Raw genomic sequence first — 11,094 nt, 5'->3', positions numbered from 1 at the left:
TCTAAATCCTAAACCTAATTCTACTTTTTATATCCACATCTTATATTTAAATCCTAAATCCATACAACAGATATGCTCATTCTCATACATATACTAATTGGTTCTGACTCCTAACCCGTCATATAATCGGGGGAGGCATCACGTGCATTGGGCAGGAAATGCGGACACGGACAGCGGACCGATGCAGCCAAAGCAGTGTGAGAATGTCGCTGTCTCTGCAGAGCTGCTGTTACCTCAGCTGCAACGGCACGTATAATACCAGATAAATGGCTCAAGATGTCAAATGGCGTGAACTGCTGTCCGTGCGCGCATTTCCTGCCCAATGCACGTTATGCCTCCCGCGAAATATGACAATATGACAGAACTAATTAGTATGCGGGATAATTAGCATATCTGTTGCATGGATTTAGGATTTAGATTTAGAAATAAGATTTAGATTTAGATATCAGATATAGATTTAGATATAAGATTTAGATTTAAAAATAAAATATAGATTTCGATTTAGGATCTAGATTTATATTTAGGATTTATATTTAGATATAAAAAGTAGATTTGGATTAAGGATGTCGATTAAAGATTAATGTTAAACATAGTGAATCACGGTTTTCAGCAGTTAAAGGTTTACAAACGGCCCCCATATGGCTCAGCATCGCCTTCCACTATATCAGTATGTACCATAGCCTACGGACTAGTTAAAAAATTTACAGAGAAATTTTGTTCTGAAAATAGTATCACATTTTCTTCAATTGTGTGCTTTTGTCCTATGCATGTATCCGATAGGAATGCGTTCCTGTGCTTGTCAGATAGGTTGTGCCCTTCTCCAACACGAGTGTGCGTGTTGGTTGTTATGTGCCTTACTATCCAGCTCTTCAGTGGCAACTTGTCCTGATGTGTGTCTAACAAAATGCATACTGTACAGTAAGACTGCCTGTCAGGAAGGCACCGTGTACACGATAGATCATCTCAAGGCTTCTGTGACTTGTCATGGGGTCACACTGAATGGTTCAGCCCAAAAAAGACCGCTTGTTAATGCGTGTCTACATTAATCCCTAAACTACATTCTACTCTACGGTTACACTCGATGTGTAGATGATGATCGTTATGGCCCAGAAGCAATTATAACACATCTCAGTTAAATCAGCTCTTCACAAATATGGATTGATGCTTCCAACAATATCGGAGTTTGTTTCCTTTTTTTGTTCTTTACTTTCCCATCACTGGTTTCTTCCCAACCCGTCGGATAAACAGCAGTAGGGGGCGCTGTTTCTCACGACCTCCTCTCCCTTGCTTACAGTATCAGATCTCAAGGGAGGTTCCGGTCACTTTTAAACACCTGTTATTCTGTTGAGTTGGCAGGGCTGTGGGTTTTCCTGCTGCTCTCGGGTATCCAACAAACATCGATCTGAATCGGAGGAGCTACAAATATCCCGAAAACAGCATCTCGGTTACTGCTGGTGACAAACGCAACGACATATCGGCCATCCTTCACGCGGTTTCGCTCGCACGTCGTCATCGTCTCCTCCCGCCGGCTGACTCCGCCCCCCCCCCACCTCTAGACGGTGGTGACGGACAGCAGGGGGTTGTACACCTTCTTCCCGTCCGGAGACCTCGTCCCGTGGGCCAGCAGCTCCTGGATGGTGATCCAGTTGTCCAGGATGCGGCGGCTCCTCTTCTTCATGCTCCTGCGGTGACACAGCTCCAGGATGGAGGCGGGCTCCTGCTGCTGCAGCGCCCCTCCTCCCACCCCGCCGCCGCCGCCGCCCGGCTGCTCCCCCCCGGCGCCCTGCGGCCCCCCGGCGCCCTGCTCCCTCTCCCGCTCCCTCAGGCAGTCGATGCGGCTCTGCATCATGAACTCCCGGCGCCGCCGCTGCTCGCGCGCCCTCAGCAGGTGCTGCTTGCGCTCCTCCTTGCTCCAGTAGCGGCCCATCTTCATCTCGCTGACGGCGTCGTCGTCCGTCGTCATGCCGCTGCGCTCCTCGCGGATCTTCATGGCGCGCGCCTTCAGCAGCCGGTCCCTCACGGGCCGCTTGGCCACGTAGCGCGAGCCGTCGCTGCGGATCTTCACCTTCCACTCCATGCGCGGCGAGGCGGGCAGCAGGGGGCCGGGGAGGTGCAGGGGCAGGTCCGGCGGCGGGCCGTGGGCCGCGTCCTTGCACGTGCTGCCCAGGCTCATGGGGCTGGCGTCGCCCTCCGTCCCTCTGGCGGCGGCGGCGGGGTCCCCGTGGGCCCCCGCCGGCGGCCCCCCCTCGCCGGTGGAGGGGGACCACAGGTGCATGCAGCTCTGGTAGCGCTGGGGCATCTTGGTGCCGCTCTGGCGCCGGGACAGGTAGGGGCTGTTCTCGGCGCTGCGGCCGCCCGTGCGGCTCTCGGCCGCGCCCGTCGCTTTGGGGCTCCTCCTCGCGCTTTCGTCCGAGCCCCTCCGGACGGCTCCGTCCCGGGACAGGGACCTGAATTTAGCGGCGGGGCTGGAGGTCTTGGCCTCCGCTGCCCTGCGGTGAGAGCTGGGGGAGTAGGTCTGGTTGAGGTTCTGCTGTCCCTTGTCGGCCCTCTCCCCCTTGCTGCCCCTCTCCCTGTGCCGAGAGGAGGAGGAGGAGGAGGAGGGGGGCGGGAGGCGCAGGCCGGGCGGGGCCACGGGCTCCGGGGGGCCGTCCAGGCTCTGCGTGGAGGGCGACGGGTGCTGCTCGTTGACCAGCGGCGTGCTCCGGCAGCTCTCGCCGCCCGTGTTGTAGGCGCTGGTGCTGTCCTTGTCCGAGCGCTCCCGCTCCGGCAGCTCGTTGATGTCCGACAGGGCGTGGTGGCAGGACTCCTCGCCGGCCGCCAGGGAGCCCAGGCGGCCGGCCCCCAGTGGGCTCCCGGGCCCCGCGTCGCCCTTCTCCTCCTCCAGGGGCCAGGCCTTCAGGCAGCGCTCCCGCAGCTGCTGCATCTTCTGCGCCCGCAGGATGTTGCGGCACTTGAACTCCAGGTGCCGCAGCTCCTCCTCCAGCAGGGCCATCTCGTGCTGCATCAGGCTCTCGTTCATGTTGACGTCCAGCGGCCCGCCGCCGCCGCCCTCCTCGCCGGGCTGCAGCAGCATCAGCGCCTTGCTGTTCCTCTCGTAGTAGCACTTGATCTCCAGCAGCTCGCGGTACCGCTCGCACTCCTCCTCCGTCAGCCCGGGCATCATCATCATCACCCTGACGGGGTCCTCGGCGCCGTAGCAGCTCCTCTCCCCGCCGCCGCCGCCGCCGCCGCGCTCCCCGGCCTTCTCCGGGGCGCAGCCGCCGCCGCCGCCGCCGCCGTCCAGACCCAGCAGGGAGTCGGTGCTGAACTGCAGGTCCTGGGAGCACAGCAGCAGCGGCGGCGTGTCCCCGCAGCCCGAGATGAACTTGCGCATGCTGCCGGGCGTGTTGGTGGCGTTGGTGTTGGAGGCGCTGGTGTGGTCGTCGCCCAGGAGGTCGTGCTCCGACGACTCCTCGTAGCGCGTGCTCTCGTCCGTGCGGCCCACGCCGCTGTCCAGCTCCTGGCTGTTGCTGAGCACCGTCTGCAGCAGGAGGCCCGGGGAGTCGCGGCTCAGGGAGCGGCCCCGCCGCCCGCCCGACCCCACGCCCGACCCGGGGCCCCCGCCCCCGCCGCCGCCGACACCGGGGGTCCGCAGGCACTGGGGGCTGGGCAGGTGGAGGGCGTTGTCCAGCGGCTCCAGGTCCAGCTCGTCCTGGTCCAGCTGGTTATCGTTCTGGAGATGAAGACAGACAGTATGTTAGACAGGTGTGATAAGGAGCAAAGTGTTGATAAGGAGCAAAGTGACAGATACTGATCATCACCACTAGGTGGAGCTAAGACAATATTTGAACGACGGACATTTTGCTCTCTAGGTGTTTTTTTTTAGCATCGTGCTGAAAAGCAGCTGAAAGCATCCCAAGAACAAATCGATACCAGAAAAAAACAAGGTTTCCCATACCTGTAATGGAGAAACTCCAAGCCCTGTTTTACTTGTGGAGTAGGTAATAGTATTAATGGGCAGTGAAGTAAAGTGGAAATCGTAGTCAATATTGGAATTTGACCAACAATATATTAATCTCATTAACAATGTATGTGCCAAGCTATTTCGATTGGCCTTCCCAGTGAAGCTGGGAAGTAACTCATAGATTGAGGCATAATCTGATTAACCTAGCCTTCGGAGTGGACTATATAGCCCGATCAATTATATCTGAATGTGAATTATTTTCTGGCTCTTAGTCGAGAGTATTGATTATCTCCGACTTCATTCTTATTCCTACTGCATCTTCTTCGCTTATCCTCTTCCTAGACGTGGGTTCAAGCCTTTAATCTGTGCTCGCATAATTCCTGCCCGTGATTCTCTTCCCAGGCTAGACTATTGCCTCTGAGTTATAGAAATACTCTGATCTCGATTCTCTCTCACAGCCACTGCTCTCTCCGAACATACAAAGGTGTTCCTAAACAGGAGAATTGATTATGTGTGTGTGTGTGTGTGTGTGTGTGTTTGTCTGTGTGTGCATGTGTGTGTGTCTGTGTGTGCGTGTGTGTGTGTGTGTGTGTGTGTGTGTGTTTTTGCGTGTGTGTGTTAAACTCATCGTGATGGCTGGCCCCCGCATCTGTGCTGTCGCTTGTGCTGCCAGGAGGCTGACATTTTGTTAGCATTCTAAACGTGCCTCTGTGCGCGTTCTGATCTAATACCCAGATCTAAAGTAGTGAGCAACAGTGGCCCATCTGTTAGAGTGCGCTCGTGGAAAGCATGTGTGTCAGTGTGTGTATGTGTCTGTGTGTGTGTGTGTGTGTGTGTGTCAGTGTGTGTATGTGTGTGTGTGTGTGGTGAGCCATTTGGCAGGGTGAGTGTATTGGGTGGAGGTGGGGATTGGGGGTCCTATATGCATTACCGTGTCGCTACGTCTGATAGCAGTAACCTTGAGGGGAACAAAGCATATCCACTTTAGCGCTGGGAATGTAAACACTGTCCTCTCTTCCTTCCCCCCCTTCCCCTCCTATCCTCTCCTCTCCTCTCTTCTTTCCTCCCTTCCCCTCCTCTCCTCTCTTCCTTCTCCTCCTTTCCTCTCCTAAAGCCCAGCCATCTCTCTCTCTCTCTCTCTCTCTCTCTCTCTCTCTCTCTCTCTCTCTCTCTCTCTCGCTCTCTCGCTCTCTCTCTCTCTCTCGCATCGTGTTTTTATCCCTCTCTCATCATCTCTCTCCTGGCGCTGCTTATCTGTGTTCTCATCATATCGTCTCACCTTCCTGATGCTTACGTCTTCTGATCTCCTCTCTGCAATGAATGCAACCCCACGCCAGCTAATCAGATCAACTGTTATCGTATGATAATGCGCCGCGGGCTGCGTCTTGGGAATTTCTTCTTCTCACCTAACACGCGGCTTGGTAAGATCAACGTGCCTGAGATGCAAGGCGCAAAGGTGGCAAAAGCAATCAAATGAAATGAAATGTATCCCAATGCACTGCATCGCATTCGCACCTCGATGTCGGGCCGCGCCAGGAGCAGGGAGACGTTGGTGCTGTCCTCTCTGGTGAGGATGGCCACGGCCTCCTCTCGGCTCTGGATGTCCACGCCGTTGATCTGACACACAGCGGCGAGAGGGGAGAAGTGAGCTGAGGACGGGGTTTCTGAACCCCCCCGAGACCGTGGCAGGCCGCCCTTAGCTCTCAGTCCAGTTGGGAGAATTCCACTCAAACCTTTCGGGGAACATCTGCTGTCAACGGGCAGTCTGTTACAAATGCCCTCAAGAAGAAGGATTTTGACTAGACAACCCCCCGTTCCCAGCCAATATGTCGGGGGTTTGTTGCCGTTTTGATGGGATGGGAAAAGTAATTTGACACTTTGACACATCTGTGCGAAGGACAAACCAAATCAAATGAAACAACGGATGAAGACAGTTCGGTTGAGTGACTTGTGACGCTTCCGTTGAGCAAACGTCACAGCACATAGCACCTGAAACACCAAACACGACGTACACACCAAAAGTAAAATGCATATATCCGCATATACCTGTAGTATCCGATCGCCCTCACGGATGCGTCCGTCTATTGCTGCAATACTATTGGGGTTAACCTGAATAAAAACGTCAGAATGATTATAGGATAGAATGGGATAAGATGGGAGGACACCATCTTATACAGTCTATGGACGACACATGCCAGGTGACAGGAGACACGAGGCGTGTGTCCAGCGCTCGTACCTCTCCTACGTAGATCCCCAGGTCCTCCTCCTCGTCCGTCCGGTAACACACCGTCAGCCCCAGTTTGTCCTGCTGCCGGGACTTGTACAGCTCCACCTCCTAGGGCACACACACACACACACACACACACACACACACACACACACACACACACACACACACACACACACACACATATAGAGAGAGACACACACACACACACACATATATAGAGAGAGACACAGACACACACACACACACACATATAGAGAGAGACACACACACACACACACACACACATATAGAGAGAGACACACACACGCACACACACACACACCCATACATATATAGAGACACACACACACACACACACAGAGACACACACACACACACACACACACATATACAGACAGAGACACACACACACACACACACACATATACAGAGAGAGACACACACACACACACACACACACACACACACACACACACACACACACACACACACACACACACACACACACACACACACACACACACACACACACACACACAGGCAGACAGACAGACAGACAGATACACACACACACACACACACACATATACAGAGACACAAAAACACACACACACACACACACACACACACACACACACGCACACGCACACAGACACACGGTTCCAGAGCACGAGGGCGTGGCGTTAGCGCTGAGCTAATAGTGTTTTCTCTCCACAAGGTTAGCCTGGAGGGTGAGTGATGGCTCCTTCGCGCTCGGCTCACCTCGTACTCCAGCTCGTCCTGTCGGTCCACTTCATGCTGGCTGATGTCGAAGTAGTCGTTGGGGTCGTAGTACTCCGGCTCTATGAGGCTGGGGGGGTGAGAGCGGGCGGGGGGGGGGGGGGGGGGACGGACATTCAGTTAGGTACTGCACAGCCCCGCAGCCTGCAATTCTATTAGCATAATACGACTGAATATATTCATAGATAACAGAGTCATATATTATATAATTACATATTATTCATAGCAATTTGTGCATAAGTGCCCGCCCCCTCCCCCCCTCCCCCCCCCTCTCTCTCTCTATCTCTCTTACAGTTCGTTGAGCAGATAGGGCTCCAGAGAGGGGGGGAGGGGGGGCGACGGCGGCGGGTTGGGCGGGGCCGGGGCGCCGCAGGGGTGCAGGCTGCTCTTGCCCAGAGTCAACATATGCTGGAAGCTGATGTCCGTCTGGGTGCAGCTGTCCACGCAGTCGGCCGCGCCCATGGTCAGGGCCACCGCCGCGCCGCCGAACGGGGCCCCGCAGCCCGCCGTCAGGGCCCCCGCCCCCGCCGCCGTCAGGGCCCCCGCCCCCGCCGCCGGCCCCCCCGCCTCGGCCCTCCTGCGGGCGCCGCCCCGCCGCAGGATGTTGGACAGGACGGGGTCCCGCAGGTCCAGGGTGGGGTCGCGGGAGAGACGGGAGAGCTCCTTCCCGTTCATCTGGTGGGAAGAAAACGCGCACGCGCGCGCATGCACACATGCACACACACACACACACACACACACATATGCAAATATGCAAATATGCACTCGTGCACACACACACACATACACACACACACACACACACGCATGGGAGAGGTGGCTCAGCAGGAGGGAGAAAGAGGAGAGAGCGAGGCAGAAAGAGAGAGGAGGCGGTTTGGGGGATGGGAGAGAGAAGGGAGGGGGGGATGAGGGGGAAAAGACAAATCGGCAGAGTATCAAGACAGATGTTGTCGCTGAGCAAGCATTTTTCTCCAAATCTACAACAAGCCTAGATCCAGAAATATCCACAAGATACACAAAAATATGAATGCTAATATAGAGGGAGCAGGGAGGAGGAAGGGGCTAAGGTCAACAGTCTGCTGACACAAGGCCCAGGAGGAGAGGGTAACATACACAGCAGCTTAGTTCACAGTTAACAAGCTGACCTGTTAGCACAGAAAGCATAGGGGAGGGGGAACTACTAGTACAACTACTACTACTACCACTACTACTACTACATCAAACACAACCAATGAGGGAACATAGCCAAAAAGTTCTTCTCATCTGTCACAAAACACGTTCAAATAAGGTCTACTCGTATGTCTTAACAAACAAATTAGTTTTGCCTTTGATAGAATCCGATTGGCAATCAATACTATATGAAAAGTACAGTATTATTTCCCCCCCCCCCGATCAATAACTATGATGAATACATCCTTAATAGACCTTATTCTGAAGTGTTATTCTTTTGGACAGGCAGAAAAGAAAAGGACACCTCTTTTAAGAGGACAGCTTTAAGAGCTCAATAATGTTGACAGTGAACAGAGGAAAGCTTTGTACTAAAACCTTCAAGCGCCCCTCAGCGTCAAAAGAGCACAGCATGTTGTTTATCTGACCCTTCTGTGGAAAGAGAGAGAATAATGGGAGACAGGTGGAGGCATTAGGGGCACAGCCATTGGAAGAATGGAGAATGTTCAAATGTGGAAGTGAGTGAATATAAATGAATTCTAAGAATGACAGGTTTCTGATTCATATGAGGGGCTAATTTGAATATTTCTTAATTAAATTTGTAAAATACCCAAAGTGAACCCAGAATTAACTTTGCTGTATTTGCATTCTATAATTGGGACAGTGTGTATAGTATGTTTTATCTTCAATGAGATTGACAAAAGGAATAGGTTATTTTCTTCTCAATAAATAGTTTTATTATATTGTTATTTATGTATAGAATATGAGATATGTTTTAGTTTTTTGAGTGACCATTCTGCAATTCAAACATCATTATGTAATGTTAAGATATTTTATGTAAATTAAACAAACTTATTTAAATCAATTATAGGACTTTTTCTTTTTGCATTGATATATTTCATAAAGCTTAAACCTTTCCTTAGCTCGATTCAACACAGTCTCTCTTCGTTTTCCCCTTGGTTAGAAAAACAATGAACCGCGGATCATACTCTCTCTTGGTGCTCCCCTCTAATGCCTTTAGTTACTTAAAGGACAGAGAGGAAGATAGACGTCTGAAGAGGATTACAGCTCTGGGTTCAGAGAGAGCTGGTTAGTTCAGGGAACGTGATTGAGCCGGTAAAGAGGTGCTTTTTAGAACACAGGTAATGATATTTCACCCTGGGTCCACTGTAAGCAACCTCCACTCCTATAGCTCCCAGAATCAAACAGATTGGATTAGATTCTTCAACACAGTGTTTAAATATTCATTCAGTGGTTGGGGGCAGAACAAAAATCAGCATGGAAATGTATTTTATTTGCATTTTGTTACTTGGCAACCACTTAGAATTCGGTGTGTGTCTTGGCGCTAGTGTAGTGTTGTTCACTCCATGGGTGCTTGCAGACAAATGACTCTTATCGAGCCAGACGGCCATTGTGTGAGAGTGTATTCAGGTTGAACACCCTAACCTTGGCTTGCTGCACGCGCTCAACATCACACTACGATGTCTCAGTCCCTCTATCCCCCCGACCCCCTCTCTCTCTCCCCCCCTCTCTCCACCTCTGTCTCCGACCTCGCTCTGTCGTTCTCTCTTTTTTTTCATTTTCTGTCTTGTCGCTCTTCCAGTAATTGCATGTCAAATCAATGCTGCCTTGTGCAGCCAACCAGTAACACTTTCTTGCCATATTTCTGCTGCTGGTTCCCCTCCTCTCCTGCCTTCACATCTCTCCCTCTGCTCTCTCCCCCTGCCTGTGTTCCCAGGCTTGGAATATTTTCCAATTTCCTCCTCTTCTTCTCCGTCCGGCCATTTGTCTCACGTCCCAATGTCTGGTCCTTCTCCACCTGCTCTCTCTCTCCCAGTTCTGTCTCCTTACAGCATCTCTCTCTCTCTTTCTCTCTCTCTCTCTCTCTCTCTCTCTCTCTCTCTCTCTCTCTCTCTCTCTCTCTCTATCTCTCTCTCTCTATCTCTCTCTCTCTCTCTGTGCTGCCTCAGCAGTTCTGTTCACGCCAACCTCCCCTCCCTGGAGAAGAGAGAATAACCACAGCGTGCTCTATTTCAGCCCTCTCCTTCCCCTTGGTCCTTGCGTTCGTCCTTCCACACACTCTAATGACCCTTCATAAATCTTGCTTTCCCTCTTAATGACTTCCTTCACTTGAGAAACAACTAAGACTCGCTCCTGGGCTGTCTGCACGTCCTCTGGCTGAGACGTGACGGCGCCCGTACGCCGCTGCTGCCGTACACATGTTCACGAATGGGTTCCTCTGTCGCCACGTCGCACTCTGCCTGTTTGTGTGAGGAGGGAGCAGCACGCGTTGTCTCCCCCCCCCCCGCCCCCTGGGTGAGGCTCTCCATGCTCCGGCCTATTCACGCTTTACACGCTCAGTCCCTTTCACAGAAATGAAAGCAGGGTTGGAGACGAGGGAGGGGGTGGGGGGGGGGGGGGGGGGGGGGGGGGGCTGGCTATTAGGGCTGAGCTCAGTGGCTCTGACTGACAGCTCTGAACACAGAGGGAGAGCACCGTGCATGGAGAGAAAAGGGAGTGGAGTCTCATTCATTATCAATGAGAGGTGAGGAGATTTCCTTAAAAGGATTTTATACATTCAGGGATTTGTTGCAGGCGCATTAGAAGGGCAATCAGTCCTGTACGCCAAACGGGGATCCATTAAGGTCCCTGTCTGCTGGTACCTGCGAGTGCAGAGCTCCTCACGTCCCCGGGCGTTGCGCTACACGCCACCGCATGCATACGCAGCATGCATGCTGCGTTTGCATGCTGCGGATGCCACGCTTTATGTTTAACAATAGACAGATCCAATAATACTTTGCCATGCATTGGACTGTTGCTATTAATACTATCCACCATCACTCTCCGAATAAGATAGTGAAATGGAACACGTGCTGCGGTTGACAGCAGAGCCCATCAGAAATTGTGCAGTTGCAAACAGTAGGGGGGTCCCTGTGTCAGTAGCTAGGGTGGTGGTGGTGGTGGTGGTGGTGGG

The 11,094-nt window shown here is 52.8% G+C and overlaps 1 protein-coding gene across 1 annotated transcript; it reads right to left on the bottom strand.

The window, feature by feature from the left end:
* Window positions 1-1,552: 1,552 nt before the first annotated feature.
* On the bottom strand, window positions 1,553-10,841 carry LOC311359835 (PDZ domain-containing protein 4-like; the record flags this gene model as incomplete). The annotated part of the gene is made up of 10 exons (XM_084479865.1): window positions 1,553-3,712; window positions 5,459-5,560; window positions 5,990-6,052; window positions 6,180-6,278; window positions 6,936-7,023; window positions 7,246-7,478; window positions 7,509-7,628; window positions 8,499-8,552; window positions 10,588-10,595; window positions 10,784-10,841. The coding sequence occupies 10 exons, from the start codon at window positions 10,839-10,841 to the stop codon at window positions 1,553-1,555; spliced, it is 2,985 nt and encodes a 994-aa protein (XP_084335991.1).
* Window positions 10,842-11,094: the final 253 nt, after the last annotated feature.

This window comes from Micromesistius poutassou (genome assembly GCF_964030765.1).
Source record: "Micromesistius poutassou genome assembly, chromosome: 15".
In the NCBI taxonomy this organism is placed as follows: domain Eukaryota; kingdom Metazoa; phylum Chordata; class Actinopteri; order Gadiformes; family Gadidae; genus Micromesistius; species Micromesistius poutassou.
The sequence above is the reverse complement of the archived record's forward strand: the minus strand, read 5'-3'. Positions and strand labels throughout refer to the sequence as shown.